Source organism: Aquarana catesbeiana, linkage group LG07 (assembly GCF_042186555.1).
Source record: "Aquarana catesbeiana isolate 2022-GZ linkage group LG07, ASM4218655v1, whole genome shotgun sequence".
In the NCBI taxonomy this organism is placed as follows: Eukaryota; Metazoa; Chordata; class Amphibia; order Anura; family Ranidae; genus Aquarana; species Aquarana catesbeiana.
The window spans coordinates 151,531,629-151,548,469 of NC_133330.1; the positions used below are offsets into that span (position 1 = coordinate 151,531,629).

The 16,841-nt window shown below is 42.0% G+C and overlaps 1 protein-coding gene across 1 annotated transcript in view; it reads right to left on the bottom strand.

Annotated features, from left to right (window-relative positions):
- The window catches only part of LOC141103295 (cytochrome P450 2D15-like), a 110,430-nt gene that overhangs the window by 52,518 nt on the left and 41,071 nt on the right, over nt 1-16,841 (bottom strand). The window contains exons 3-4 of the mRNA XM_073592721.1: nt 12,092-12,244; nt 4,988-5,148 (exon numbers count right to left, since the gene is read on the bottom strand). Coding sequence (XP_073448822.1) covers nt 4,988-5,148; nt 12,092-12,244 — 314 coding nt within the window. The remainder of the gene's footprint in view (nt 1-4,987; nt 5,149-12,091; nt 12,245-16,841) is intronic.

The window sequence follows — 16,841 nt, forward strand, 5'->3', positions numbered from 1 at the left end:
CCACATCTCACCTCTAGGCTGGGAAGCCTGAAATTAAAAAAAAAAAAAAAAAAAAAAAAGATCCTGGCTTCGATCGTAGCGGTGAGTCGGTAGAAGCACCGCAAGGCGGCGGGAAGGGGGGACGTCCCCTCTCGCCTCCCGTAAGAACGATCAAGCAGTGGAACAGCTGCTATGATCATTCTCATGGTGTAGGGAATCGCCGGCTGAAAAAGCTGATATCTGAATGATGCCTGTAGCTGCAACCATCATTCAGATATCTCCGCACAAAGTCAAGGACGTTGTATGACGGCCGGCGGGCGGGAAGTGGTTAAAACGCTTTTTTTTTTTTTTTTTAACACAAAGTTGTCCATTTATACAATATTTCTACCACATAACATGTACATGCCAAAAATGACACCCCAAAATAGATTCTCCTGCTCCTCCTGAGTACGGCGATACCCCATGTGTGAGACTTCCACAGCCTGGCCACATACAGAGGGCGAGTACAGCTCAGCATGGCTCAGCATGGCGGGGTATGGCGGGGTATGGCGGAGTATGGCGGGGTATGGCGGAGTATGGCAGGGTATGGCGGGGTATGGCGGGGTATGGCGGGGTATGGCGGAGTATGGCGGGGGCATGGCGGAGTATGGCGGGGGCATGGCAGAGTATGGCGGGGGCATGGCAGAGTATGGCGGGGGCATGGCAGAATATGGCGGGGGCATTGCAGAGTATTGCGGGGGCATTGCAGAGTATTGTGGGGGCATTGCAGAGTATTGTGGGGGCATTGCAGAGTATTGCACAGCATTGCAGAGTATTGTGGGGGCATTGCAGAGTATTGCAGAGTATTGTGGGGGCATTGCAGAGTATTGCACAGCATTGCAGAGTATTGTGGGGGCATTGCAGAGTATTGCACAGCATTGCAGAGTATTGTGGGGGCATTGCAGAGTATTGCACAGCATTGCAGAGTATTGTGGGGGTATTGCAGAGTATTGCAGAGTATTGTGGGGGTATTGCAGAGTATTGCACAGCATTGCAGAGTATTGTGGGGGCATTGCAGAGTATTGCACAGCATTGCAGAGTATTGTGGGGGTATTGCAGAGTATTGTGGGGGTATTGCAGAGTATTGTGGGGGTATTGCAGAGTATTGCACAGCATTAGTAGTGAGGGATGGCTGAGCATGGATGGATGGATGTCTCTGTGCAGCGCTGTGGGCACTACACATACAGCCCACAGCGCTGCAGACATCCATCCATCCCCCTCCCCGCTCACTGTGTACCGATCGGTACACAGGAGGGGAGGAGAGGAACCGGCGTCATCAGATGACGCCGGTCTGTTTACATGTGATCGCGCCATCATTTGACGGCTCGATCACATGGTAAACGGCCGCGATCAGCGGCCATTTGCCGGGTCACGGATGTGTTCGGGTGCGCGCCCCAGGGGGCGCGCGAGAGGGGAATTCTGGGAGGACGTCATAGTACGTCCACCCAGAGTTATCCAACCGCCCTGCAGCCGTCATTCGGCTATGGGCCGGTTGGTAACTGGTTAAAAAGGGGATCAACTCCAGAGATAAAGCGATAATACTCCCACTCTACAAGACTCTGGTCCGGCCTCACCTGGAGTATGCTGTCCAGTTCTGGGGACCAGTCCTCAGGAAGGATGTGCTGAAAATGGAGCGAGTACAGAAAAGGGCAACAAAGCTAATAAAGGGACTAGAGGATATTAGTTATGAAGAAAGCACTGAACTTATTCTCTCTGGAGAAGAGACGCTTGAGAGGGGATATGATTTTAACTTACAAATACCATACTGGTAACCCCACAATAGTGATAAAATTTTTCCGTGGAAGGGAGTTTAATAAGACACGTGGCCACTCGTTAATTCACTTCCACAGGCAGTGGTTTCAGCGGGGAGCATCGATAGTTTCAAAAAACTATTAGATAAGCACCTGAATGACCACAACATACAAGGATATACAATGTAATACTGACATATAATCACACAAATAGGTTGGACTTGATAGACTTGTGTCTTTTTTTCAACCTCACCTACTATGTAACTATGTAAGTGAAGTGCTGGAGGAAGAGGAAGGAGTGTATATACAGTGACTTGAAAAAGTATTCATACCCCTTGACATTTTCCACATTTTGTCTTGTTACAACTAAACACGTAAATGTATTTTATTGGGATTTTATGTGATAGACTAACTCAGAGTGGCACATATATGTGAAGTGGAAGGAAAATGATAAATGGTTTTCAACATTTTTTACAAATAAATATCTGAAAAGTGTGGCATGCATTTGTATTCAGCCCTTCTGAGTCAATACTTTGTAGAACCACTTTTCACTGCAATTACAGCTGCAAGCATTTTTGGGTATGTCTCTACCAGCTTTGCACAACTAGAGAGTGAAATTTTTGCCCATTCTTCTTTGCAAAATAGCTCAAGCTCTATCAGATTGGACAGAGAGCCTCTGTGAACAGCAATTTTCAAGTCTTGCCACAGCTTCTCAATTGGATTGAGGTCTGGACCTTGACTGGGCCATTCTAACACATGAATATGCTTTGATATAAACCATTCCATTGTAGCTCTGGCTGTATGTTTAGGGTCGTTGTCCTGCTGAAAGGTGAGCCCTTGCCCCAGTCTCAAGTCTTTTGAGACTCTAACAGGTTTTCTGCTAATGCCGCGTACACACGACCGGTTCTGCCATCGGAATACATTCCGAAGGTTTCTCTGACAGAACTCCGACGGAATTCCGCTCAAGCGGTCTTGCATACACACAGTCACACCAAAGTCTGATGTCCAGAACGCGGTGACGTACAACACATACGACAGGACTAGAAAAAGGAAGTTCAATAGCCAGTAGCCAATAGCTTCAGTCTCGTACTTGCTTCAGAGCATGCGTCGTTTTTGGTCCGTCGGAACAGCATAAAGATGAGCGGTTTTCCCAATAGGAATTGGTTCCGTCGAAAATATTTAGAACATGTTCCATTTCTAGGTCCGTCAGAATTTTCGAAAAAAAAAGCTTGATAAAGCATTCACACGATCAGAATAGACGATGAAAAGCTTCCGTTGGACTTTTTCTGTCGGACATTCCACTCGTGTGTACGCGGCTTAAGATTGCCCTGTAATTGTCTCCATTCATCTTCCCATCAACTCTGACCAGCTTCCCTCTCCCTGCTGAAGAAAAGCATTCCAACAACATAATGCTGCAACCACCATGTTTCACGGTGGGGATGGTGTGTTCAGGGTGATGTGCAGTTTTCCGCCACACATAGCATTTTGCTTTTAGGCCAAAAAGTTAAATTTTGGTCTTATCTGACCAGAGCACCTTCTTCCACACATTTACTGTGTCCCCCACATGGCTTCTTATAAATGGAAAACGGGACTTCTTATGGCTTTTCTCAACAATGGCTTTCTTCTTGCCACTCTTCCATAAATGGCAGATTTGTGGAGTGCACAACTAATAGTTGACCTGTGGACAGATTCTCCCACCTGACCTGTGGATCTCTGCAGCTCCTCCAGAGCTACCATGGGTCTCTTGGATGCTTCTCTGATTAATGCTCTCCTTGACCGGCCTGTCATTTTAGGTGGATGGCCATGTCTTGGTAGGTTTGCAGCTGTGCCATACTCTTTTGATTTTTGGATGATGGATTGAACAGTGCTCTGTTAGATGTTCAAAGCTGGGGATGTTTTTTTATAACCTAACCCTGCTTTAATCTTCTTCATAAATTTATCCTTGACCTGTCTGGTGTGTTCCTTGAGCTTCATGATGCTGTTTGTTCTCTAAGGTTCTCTAACAAAGCTCTGAGGACTTCACAGAACAGCTGTATTTATACTGAGATTAAATTACACACAAGTGGACTCTATTTACTAATCAGGTGACTTCTGAAGGCAATTGGTTTCACTGGAATTTAGTTAGGGGTACCAGAGTAAAGGGGGCTGAATACAAATGCACGCCACACTTTTCACATATTTATTTGTAAAAAAGTTTGAAAACCATTTATCATTTTCCTTCCTCTTCACAATTATGTGCCACTTTGTGTTGGTCTATCATATAAAATCCCAATAAAATACATTTACGTTTTTGGCTGAAACATGACAAAATGTGGAAAATTTCAAGGGGTATGAATACTTTTTCAAAGGACTGTAGCTATATATAGGACAATTTGTCCCTGAAGAGTTTTATGAAGTCAAGTGGGCATCCCATAATACCTCTACTCCCCATCCAAGTTTTATCCCCTCAAAAAAACACAAAAAAAAACCCACAAAGCGCTGGACTGTTTACTGACTCAAGTGTGTCTGTAAAAATTAGGTGTGCTTGGCTGTGCAGGTTGGGGGATCCCATTCTTCCTGCGGCTCCTACGTGGGGTGCGCTACACCTGTGTGGTAGCATAAAACCTTTTGAATATGAACTTTAAAGGCCAGGTCTACGTATTGCAAGAGGAAAATTAAATGCACCCATATTTGCATTTTATTATTTTTTGCATATAAGCCTGCAACGCATTGCAAATGGAATCAGTGAATTGCTGGTGCAGTGCACAGGCCCCTGCAGACTCTTTCTCCAGGGTTGGTATGGACCTTCATCTGTGGAGGTAGACTGCAAATGTGGTGATCACTGCACTTGTTTTCTATTGCCAACTACAAATCCCTATGTCGTATTGGCACATGGAACTTGTAGTTTATTTATTCACAGATCTCTGTGAATGAATGATGCAGTGGTGGCAGGAGAGCATTACACAGCTGTGCCAAATTCAAAAGTGACATGAGCCACCAGGGAGAAGAACCCCTGTGATCCTGCCAGAGGGGGAAGGGGGGCAGCTTGATACCATGTTATATGTTACGTCCTAAATATCGAAAGGTAAAGTTAGCCTTTTAACATTAGAATAAATATGAGGTAGCAGTATTCAGGAACTTACTTAACCCCCTCTCGCCCAGCCCTGGCATCCCTTCAACAGGGTCTTTATGCCGGTCAGGAAGGATCAGCTGATCGATCTAGGATTAATATATAATACCTGAGCCAGAAATCCAGAATCAGACTCTAAGGCTGCATCCAGAAGATGTAGAAGTTTTTGAAATTTTGCATCATCATATTCAAATCGATCCCCAAATGTTATGGAACAGATGACATTGCTAACTGCATTGTCAATGAGATAATGAGGATCAAATAGCTGACCTGAGAAACAAATAACATAGGGCAACATTAAATATATGTTATAGTAAAAATATAGTATAAAGTCATATGCATTAAAATATACTGCAGTGGAAAGTAGCATATCACATGTGTACATATTAAGCAACATGGCGTGCACTGGGTTCAAGATCCAGAACAGTGGGCAAACTATCTACCTACTTCCTAGTCAGTTCACATAGGATATATCCAGTGGCAGGAATTTTATGTTTATGGCAGTCACCAGCCACAATTGGGATGGTTTGCACAGGTTGCAAAGGCACAGGCTTCAAAAAGTGAAAAAGTTTTAGACATGACAGATTCCAATATTTCAAATATGACAGATGTAAGGAATGTCAGACACAGTGAGATCAATATCAAATGGGCAAATGCTATAACAGAGGAATTAACCAAGATGTGGTTGTAGATAAACCTAAAGTCAAAGCCAGGAAGTACCAAAGGAGCAATGTGAGTCATGGTCAGAAGTAGGGATGAGCTTCGAGTTCGAGTCGAACTCATGTTCGACTCGAACATTGGCTGTTTTCAAGTTCGCCGAACAGCGAACACTTTGGGGTGTTTGCGGCAAATTCGAATGCTGCGGAACACCCTTTAAAAGTCTATGGGAGAAATCAAAAGTGATAATTTTAAAGGCTTATATGCAAGTTATTGTCATAAAAAGTGTTTGGGGACCTGGGTCCTGCCCCAGGGGACATGGATCAATGCAAAAAAAAGTTTTAAAAACGGACGTTTTTTCAGGAGCAGTGATTTTAATAATGCTTAAAGTCAAACAATAAAAGTGTAATATCCGGGATCTGGGGGTCCCCTTGTTAAAGGGGGCTTCCAGATTCCGATAAGCCCCCGCCCGCAGACCCCCACAACCACCAACCAGGGTTGTGGGGATGAGGCCCTTGTCCTCATCAACATGGGGACAAGGTGTTTTGGGGGCTACCCTAAAGCACCCTCCCAATGTTGAGGGCATGTGGCCTGGTACGGTTCAGGAGGGGGGGCGCTCTCTCGTCCCCCCTCTTTTCCTGCAGCCTGCCAGGTTGCGTGCTCGGATAAGGGTCTGGTATGGATTTTTGGTGGGACCCCACGCTGTTTTTTTTTTAATTTTGGCGCGGGGTTCCCCTTAAAATCCATACCAGACCTGAAGGGCCTGGTATGGAATTTAGGGGGACCCCCACGTTTTTTTTTGTTTTTTTTTATTTTGGTTCGGGGTTCCCATGCCCTTTTTATTAATGAACTTTCATGTGTATTGTCGGACCGGCAATGCAATAGCCGCGACTAGTTTTAAATGACTTTTTTCCTTTGAAATGTCATTTTGCTGTCAGACTGTTCTAAACATGGGAAACATGTGCCCCTTTACAGGCATACTATAGACACCCCCCCAGCTACGAAATTTAAAGGGATATTACACTTTTATTGTTTGACTTTAAGCATTATTAAAACCACTGCTCCTGAAAAAACGTTTTTAAAACTTTTTTTTTGCATTGTTCCATGTCCCCTGGGGCAGGACCCAGGTCCCCAAGCACTTTTTATGACAATAACTTGCATATAAGCCTTTAAAATTAACACTTGATTATTCAGGTTCGTGTCCCATAGACTTTAACGGTGTTCGAACAAACTTTTTTCCTGTTCGCATGTTCTGGTGCAAACCGAACAGGGGGGTGTTCGGCTCATCCCTAGTCAGAAGAAATACCAATGGTCAGAATGAGACTAGAGGTCAGGAGAAAATTAGGATATTAGGTCCAGGAAAGGACTAGTTACTTTTGGCATCTGGGGGTAAACACAACCAACTATCCATCTCATGGCTAAGACAGGTTTATGTGAGCTAAAGAAAGTGCACCACAAAAAGAGTGCTGTGATGTCACATTGGTGGCCATGGATGGTAAAAGGTGGGTGTTGACTTAAAGAATATAGTATATACAGTATATGTCACAAAGGTGGATTTCAGCCGATGAGCTGAACAAGATGATTTCTGAAATTATATGGGGTCTCCTAAATAAAATACCATCACACCACACCAAGAAAGATTTTCCTCTGCCAGGTCTTGGGATCACAGGCCTAAACAGGCAGTAACTGAAGATCTTGCTCTGACTGAGGGATGAATGGGGAAAGGATTGGGGGTGGAGGGGGGGGTGAGGTTCTCCACCAATGGCCAGCAGCACAACATACTGTATATTATTTGTTCTGGCCACTTGTCCTCCACCACAGTCCCGTCCTGCGAAGCTATGGTGCAGTAAATTCAGTGCAGATAGAGAGTGACCAGGAACTGGGAACCAGGTTAGCTAGGGAACAAAGCCAGGACCAAAGACTTCACACCGACAAGGTAAACAAGATACACTCTGAAGAATAGAACAAGCATATACTGTAGGGTGCTGGACTGCTACATCACTACCTGTGTAGGTATACACAGCTGGAGCGAAAAGTAATGTCAAATAGTGGTAAAAAGGACAGCCTCATAGTGATCACTGGGATATTGGTAAAGAAACCAAAAATGCATAACACTAACAAGGCGCTCCCAGGAAAACAAAGATGCCACCTGTGAGGTATGGTATATATGAAGGCCTACATACCAGATAGATCCAAGAGCCCAAGTACATAAAGGACAAGATGCCTGCTAATACAGTCATAGTTTATGCCAAAAAATGATAAAAACTTGACATGGTGCTGTACAATGTTTACCAGTGGCTGGCCAGTCACAGGCTTCGGGGACCCAGGTATTAGTAAGGTCTGTGATATCGGTGATAGAAAACCACCAGACGGGTCAAGAAAGAAGAGAAACTCGCATCACTGGAAATGACATCTAGGACATCAGGGAATTTAAATATCCCCTATGATAGCAATAGGTAGTGACAGGTACTCCTTTTTTTTTTTGAAAAAATTGGGGTCTATTAGACCCTAGATCTCTCCTCTGCCCTCAAAGCATCTGACCACACCAAGATCAGTGTGATAAAATGCTTTGCCAATTTCCCAATGGCGCTGTTTACATCCGGCGAAATCTAAGTCATGAAATGCTCATAGCTTCCGGTTTCTTAGGCCATAGAGATGTTTGGAGCCACTCTGGTCTCTGATCAGCTCTATGGTCAGCTGGCTGAATCACCGGCTGCATTCTCAGGTTCCCTGTTGAGACAGGAGAGCCAGAGAAAAACATGGAAGGTGGTGGGGGCATTCCCTCCCACTGCTTGTAAAAGCAGTCTAGAAGCTAATTAGCCGCTAGGATTGCTTTTACATGAAAGCCGACCGCTGGCTGAAAAGAATGATACCAAGATGATAACTAAACCTGCAGGCATCATTCTGGTATAACCACTCAAATTCGTGAATGGCGTACCTGAAGACAAAAAAAAGGTTAACAATAAAACACAGTAAACAGTAAAGTATAAAAAATTGCATACCTGAAAAGCAAACATGATAAAACATAACAATAAAACATTGCAGAATAGAATACAGTAAAAAAGAGCAGAACAATAGAGAGAGAATAGAGAGAACAATAAAACGACAACTATTTTTTAAAATTTTATATTATATATATATATATATATATATATATATATATATATATATATATATACATATATACATATATATATATATATATATATATTTTTTTTTTACACTTTTTTTTTATAACTGTAACCGGTTCCAGGTTCGGTTCTCTCAAAATGCGATGGCATCTTGGGAGACCCTGTGTTAGTGTGCCTAGTCTGTGCAATGCTGTACGCTAATACTCAACTAGTGTATGGTAGCGTTCAAAACATTCACCAATGCAAAGACCAGGATTACCAGGACAGTTGGGACAATAATAGTGGGTGTCACGTCTATATCCGCGCTTGCTGCAGACACAACATCTTTTTTGGGGGGGTTCGTTTAGTAGGGGTACTCGGGAGGACATAAAGAAAATGCCTCTCATGCAGCCGACTGCATTTGGTTGGGAATGTGAATGGGGAGAGTACGGGCGCTGCAGAAGTGGTGGCTTCCCAATTATTAGGATTGGCGAATGCAGCAGGAAGGGCATTATGGGCATGATGGGCCTGTGTCTGTCTTCTTCTTGGTGGCAGCGGGACACTACTTGTGCTTGCCACCTCACCAGCTTGAACTGCACTTATGGGACTCGCCACATCACCAAGTGTTACTGCAGTGCTGGTTTGACTATGACCGGGGTGTACTAGGCCGCTGGTGCTTGCCAGTTCACCAAAACGCTACCAAAAAAACTGTTAGCGATCGCAGGTATCAGGCCTGACTCTACGATCGCTGCAGTTATGTGTGTTTAGTGTTTTGTAAGTGACAGTGATCGATCGATACTGCACTTGGGTGGGCTGGGCCGGGCTGAGGGGCAAAACGCAGGTGCTAGCAGGTATCTGGGCTGATCCCGCTAACACTGCGTTTTTGGGAACCCTAAACTGCTGGGGACGCCAGTATAGATCTGATCGGATCAGATATTGATCTGTTCAGATACTATACCACTAAGGGAGGTGTATGCTGTGTGCGTGGGTGTTAGCTGTACTGGCACTAACCTTACTCTGCCTGGGGCGACGCAGACCCTATCTGACCCTAAAACTTAAGTTATATCACCGCCGGGCGATCAGGGGGCTAAACCTTTATTAGGTAATAAACGGCGGGTGCCCTGACACTATAAAAAAATAAACTAACTAACCAGCGTCACCCGTAACAGTTATACGGTGATCACTGGTGAAAGGGTTAACTAGGGGGCAATCAAGGGGTTAAAACCTTTATTAGGTAGTATATGGGGGTCCTTGACGCTATAAAATGCTGACAGCGAACCTATATATTTACCTCCCTAACTAGCGTCACCAGTAACACTAATACAGCGATCAGAAAAATGATCGCTTAGTGACACTGGCAACGGGGGGTGATCAAGGGGTTAAAATTTTATTAGGGGGGGTTAGGGGGGTACCCTAGACCTAAAGGGGGCTACCACTAACTGCCCTACTACACTTACTGCATTGGTGTCAGTTTGTGACAGTTATCAGAAAAAAAAAAAACTGCTTGGTGTCAGTGTGACGGGGGGGGGGGGGTGATTAGGGGGTGATCGGGGAGTGATGGGGGGTGTAATATGTGCCTGACGTGTGCAACTCACTCAGATGTCTTCTCTCCTCGGCGCCGACACGGAAAATACCAATCCGAGGAGAGATGACATCACTTCCTCCGCTGCTGTTTACTATACAGCAGCAGAGGAAGAATCTCATTGGCTGGGAGAGATCGCGAGGTGGGGGCCACGAATGGATGGTCTCCCCCTCACCTCTGATCGCTCCCAGACAGAAGCCGACCGCCTCGGGCACCGGGGGGGCCCGATCGGACCCCCCGCCCGCGGGAGGCAGCTCACGTACCAGGCACGTGATTTTGCCTGCCTGTGCCATTCTGCTATATCTGTGTTAGGCGGTCGGCAAGTGGTTAATAAACTCCCATGGCTTCCACTACCATTTCTTTGCTGACGACACACAAATCTATCTCTCCACTCCTCACTTCACTCCTTCAGTCTCCTCTTTTATTACTAACTTATTAATGGACATATTAGCATGGATGCCACTTCCTCAAACTCAATCTTTCTAAAACTGAGCTCATAATTTTTCCTGACCTGTCTTTTCTGGTCCAAATGCAATCACTGTCCAAATCTTGCAGACTTCACCTCCTTAACATCTCCAGAATGTGCCCCTTTATAACCTTTGAAACCACTAAACAACCTATTCACTCCTTTCTTATCTCTCGCCTTGACTACTGTAACTCCCTCCTCATTGGCCTACCTCTCTGCAAGCTATCCCCTCTTCAGTCTATTATGAATGCTGGTGCCAGAATTGTCCTCCTTACCAACCGTTTAGTGTCCGCCACCCCTCTCTGCCAATCCCTCCACTGCAACCTTAAGTAATAAGTGATGCAGAAATTTTTTTACATTTAAACATTTATTAAACATAACAAACCTCCAATCAGTTCACTTGTAGGTAGAATTTAGATTTTTTTTTTTTAAAAACTATATCTTAAATATTAAAAAAATCTATCTATCTATCTATCTATATATATATATATATATATATATATATATATATATATATATATATATATAATATGTTTGGGGTTCTAAGTGATTTTCTAGCAGAAAATACAGGATTTTTACTTGTAAGCAACAAGTGTCAGAAAAGATTTAGTCTTTAAATGGTTAAACTGAGAGCTTCTACACACAGAGTTCAGCTCATTGATAAGTGTAAACATTGTATCTCTTCAGGTTCTTTTATCAGATTTGGCAGGCTGCCCAGAGAGGAGAGAAGTCTTCACAGATGACTTCAGGCAACTTGCATTGACTTCTATTACAGAAGTCATTTGCAAGTCCGCTGATATCGGCCTTTTTTATCAGCACAATCAGCCGATGCCAATTAAAGTGGGGGTCCACCTATCTATCGTTTTTTTTTTTTTTTTGAGTTCATTCACAAACTTTTCTTCTCAGCATTACATACTCATATATTGTGTGTAATATGTCTGCCTGTGTCAGATTTCGTCGGAAAGAATAACTTATATTATTCACTGCAGGCGGTTTCCATCTTCATTGTGGGCATTTGAAGCCCACAAGCATTTATTTCCTGGATGTGGTGAATGCTGTGCTCCCAGCATTCACTGCTCGTTCCCGCACATGCTCAGTGACATCCTGGGAAGCCTGAGACTAGCTCCCAGGAGTCTGGGAGAGGCTAGAAACACGCCTACTCCCATGGGAGGAGAACCAGGAAGTGCAAAGAAGAATAGAAAAATAAAAGGTAATTACGGCGATTTAAATTTTTTTAAACGGCATGTCAGCATCTAGGCAAGGAAGAGAATACATACAGATATTGTTCAAAATTTGGGTGGAACCCCGCTTTAAGTAAAACACCAAATATCGGCCGATATATCAGTCGACCTCTAATACAGTTTATTTATGGTATTCAGACCATCATTTAATACCCACCATTGTAGGATTTAAATGCAGTGCATAAACACTGAGCTTCTTCTGCCACTCTCTCCTCCAGAGACTTTTTTCCCATTCCAAAGTTTCGTAATGTAGACAATGTAAACCTTCTTTGCTCTCTCCAGGATTTCCCATATCCAATAATTACCAGTCCTAAGGAATCACAGCATAGAACATTTTTATCTTGAGTTAGTACATCATGGTAGTTAAAGCTGTACTCCAGGCAGATATAAAAAAATGCATCTTTGTATTCATCAATCATGCAATGTAGGTACCTGAATTTGACTTGGTTCCAGCCTTTTTTGCACCCTCCCCCCCTCCAAAGAGCTAATAAGTTATGTTGCACTGCATGGAGCATGCTGCAAGGGGGAGAGAGCAGAGTGATTGAAGAATGAGCTCATCAGCCTGCTGACTCTCATTTTACTGTCCAGTCACAGGCTGGGTGAGGGACAAGACCTGTAAGTGTTACTGAACTGCAGCAGATAAAAATAAGGTCCTCTGCCTTACCAGAGAAGGAAATGCTGTGTGTAAGAACTGTTCAAATCTCATAGTGGATGGACAAATAAGAATTAGCTGGTACAACAGTTCTCTTATAAGTATTTCATATGTTTATTAGGCTGTTTGCCTGGAGTCCAGCTTTAACACACAGTTTAATTTACCAAATATATGCACAACTGGTGTATTTGTGTGTATTTTTATAAAATTGCATTTTGTTGTAATTAAAGAGGAATGTAATTGACAATGTTTACTATTACTACTAATCCTTGTAGATTCATGAAAAAACTTTTTAAAAACAAAACAGTTTGGTGAGCTTTGAACACAGTAATGAAAAATTGTGTTTATGAATATTTTACATTTAAACAAAACGATGCCCTGCCTTCATTTATCTTAATCACTAATTCTATACTGTGGAGAAGGTTTGGGGTTATTTAAAGATTGAAAGAGTATATACATATAGGTGCATGACAGCTCACAACTGTATTACAGTAAACATCTTTATTCTATATATTAAAATACATAAATGGTACACATTTAACACAAGACTATGCTATCCTGCTGTCCCAGCTCCCCCAATTTTCTCATAAACCTTTATCAAACTACTTGAGAAATGAAATACGCAGGTCTCTATATTGTTTATTTAAAGTATGGATAAGCCACCCTAAGCATAAAACCTGGTACTGCAATATGAGAGCCAAACAAAAAGCTAAATATTGTAGAAATGATCAATAATGATTCCAAATCCGAAAGTATGAGCCTGTCCTAGGTCCACCTTGAACTAATGGACCCTATTATATGCGTTGTTAGTCCTTGACCATATGGCATCATGGAGATAACTGGGTTTGTATTTTTTCAAGATAGTATACAGGGGGTCCCCGGGTTACAAACAAGTTAGGGACTGTAGGTTTGTTCTTAAGTTGAATCTGTTTGTAAGTCAGAACAGGTACATTTTTTAAGTGTAGCTCCAGCCAAAAAAACTATTTTTAAGCTTTTTGGATAGCATAGGGAAGGGTTATTACCCCTGTAACATTTGTTTTGCTGTATGTGCCCCTGTTCAGAAGATTTCACCTCACTTTCTGTCCCAATGACAATTGGATTTTGAAAATTTTGGGTTGTTGTGGAAACAAGCCTTGGTGATAAAGCATCAGTAGAGGTACCTTTTTCTCATAATAACTCTTACAGGAGTGAATTTCCCTTCCTAGGGGTAGATTTCCTCTCACTTCCTGTTGTCTCCCTTCGCTTGTAAGTAGGAGTCGTTTGTAAGTCAGATGTTTGTAACTAGGGGACCCCCTGTATTTAGATATGAGCTTGTGATCAACATAGCTGGCTTCATCTGTTGTGGTATAGAGGAGGCAGTGTATTAAAGTGTATCCATGCTTGTGTAGTTTGTGCTACCTCCCTCGCATCGGTACTTATAAAAAGTAAAAAGTTGTTTTTGATGCATGGGACACTCCCGGTCCAGAGGAAGTTTTACAAGCGTGTAAATTTGGTATTATTCAAAATGACTTGCACTCCCTCCCTCACAAGAGTAACCACTCAACTGGCATAACAATAATGTCCATTCACCTTCTCAGTGGTGTAGGTGTCACACTCAGTGATGTTTAAATCCAGCATAACAGCATACTCAAGTAAATAAGTCCCATATGCAGAAAAAGAATAATAATAAGACTTTGTAAGCATGTAGGATCTTATATGTTGAAGTAAAACAACTTGCAGGTAAACTTGGAAACTCATCCAGCAAACAATATACATCTAGATTTTAACCCTCTCAGTGCCAGCGGACACTTGTGCACAGTTCCACATGTGTGGCAGTATAGGCATATAAAGTCTTACACATTGTGACCACACACACTTCAAGTATCTCAGGTGTTTGTTAGGCAGACAGTTCACATCAAACTTCTTTAACTCTCTCAGTACCAGCAGATATTCATGCAAAAAAACAGTACTTTTCCTGTAGATGCAAGTGGATCCATGCTGGGTGTATCCTCAGAGGGTGGAGGCGAGGAGCAGGGCTGGAGCCTGACCAGTTTTGCCGGTAAATCCAGCTGCTAATGTATATCCAGAGAATGAGTGGTAAAAACACATTCCACAATTTCTATCACTATTGTCACCAATACAGAAAGAGATGGCAATCCCAACATTTTACTGAAGTCAAGCCATCAGACAGTTGCAAATCAGTGGTCATGCTATCAGATGAGTATTTTTTGGTTGGATTTTAAACACACAAAAACTAAATATAACATAATGGATGTGTGACAGCTCTGTATAATCATTATATTATATGTTACATCACCCTCTCTAACATTTACAATACGGTATGATTTTACTGTGGAAATTTAAAGATACAGAGCCCCAAATATCAACCCATTGGTTACATAGTGACATTTTTGCATAATTGCAAATTGGGTTAAAAAAAACGTCTCCCATTGGACCAATACGTTTACAATGTAGATGTGTCATACACACCCCCCTCTATGATATCTTACAATACGGTAAAATTTTACTGTGGAAATTTAAAGATACAGAGCCCCAAATATCAACCCATTGGCTACATAGTGACATTTTTCCAATACTTCTAAATGGGTTCAAAAAAATTCTCCCATTGTACCAATACGTTTACAATGCAGATGTGTCATACACACCCCCCTCTATGATATCTTACAATACGGTAACATTTTACTGTGGAAATTTAAAGATACAGAGCCCCAAATACCAACCCATTGGCTACATAGTGACATTTTTCCAATAATTCTAAATGGGTTAAAAAAAAATTCTCCCATTGACCAATACGTTTACAATGCAGATGTGTCACACACACCCCCCTCTATGATATTTTACAATACGGTATGATTTTACTGTGGAAATTTAAAGATACAGAGCCCCAAATACCAACCCATTGGCTACATAGTGACATAATTGCAAATTGGGTTCAAAACCAATTCTCCCATTGGACCAATACGTTTACAATGCAGATGTGTCCTACACACCCCTCTCTATGATATCTTACAATACGGTTAAATTTTACTGTGGTAATTTAAAGATACAGAGCCCCAAATACCAACCCATTGGCTACATAGTGACATTTTTGCAATATTGCAAATTGGGTTCAAAAAAATTTCTCCCATTGGACCAATACGTTTACAATGCAGATGTGTCATACACACCCCTCTCTATGATATCTTACAATACGGTTAAATTTTACTGTGGTAATTTAAAGATACAGAGCCCCAAATATCAACCCATTGGCTACATAGTGACATTTTTCCAATACTTCTAAATGGGTTAAAAAAAATTCTCCCATTGGACCAATACGTTTACAATGCAGATGTGTCATACACACCCCCCTCTATGATATCTTACAATACGGTATGAATTTACTGTGGAAATTTTAAAGATACAGAGCCCCAAATACCAACCTATTGGCTACATAGTGACATAATTGCAAATTGGGTTCAAAACCAATTCTCCCATTGGACCAATACGTTTACAATGCAGATGTGTCATACACACCCCCTCTATGATATCTTACAATACGGTTAAATTTTACTGTGGAAATTTAAAGATACAGAGCCCCAAATACCAAACCATTGGCTACATAGTGACATTTTTGCAATATTTCAAATTGGGTTCAAAACCAATTCTCCCATTGGACCAATACGTTTACAATGCAGATATAAACACCCAAATATCTGTACATTGGCTAGTTACAATCAATATATGCCCTAAATATTAGCCCATTCATCGAAATTGATGTTTTCATAAATATATATATATATATATATGTCCAAAGGGTTGCTGCACTTAAAAACTTTCGGTTGCTTTATTTCATGTAGTCACATGGAAAAATTACAAAGCAAGTACAATCTTTCCAGACGTAATCATGACATTAAATGCCTATATAATGCAGATATGGATGGATTACGTTTCGGGTTAGTATGCTTGCGCCCTTCCTAAGATCCGTCAGAGCATATCTAACAGGTTTACTGCAATCAATCCTTTAAATACAAATTAGTGGTATACATCACATGTGGAAACAATATGGTTGATTGATTCAATTCATAGTATATTCATCACCTATGCAGATACGTGTTTTTTACACCATAGACAATTAGCGGCCGATATCCTTATCTCATCATTCTTATTCTCCAAATGTGTTATATGAACCTATGAAAAATACATACATAGATAGAATGAGCATACCCATATACAGACCTCCCTATTTCGAAACACATTTCTATGTTTTTTTCATTTT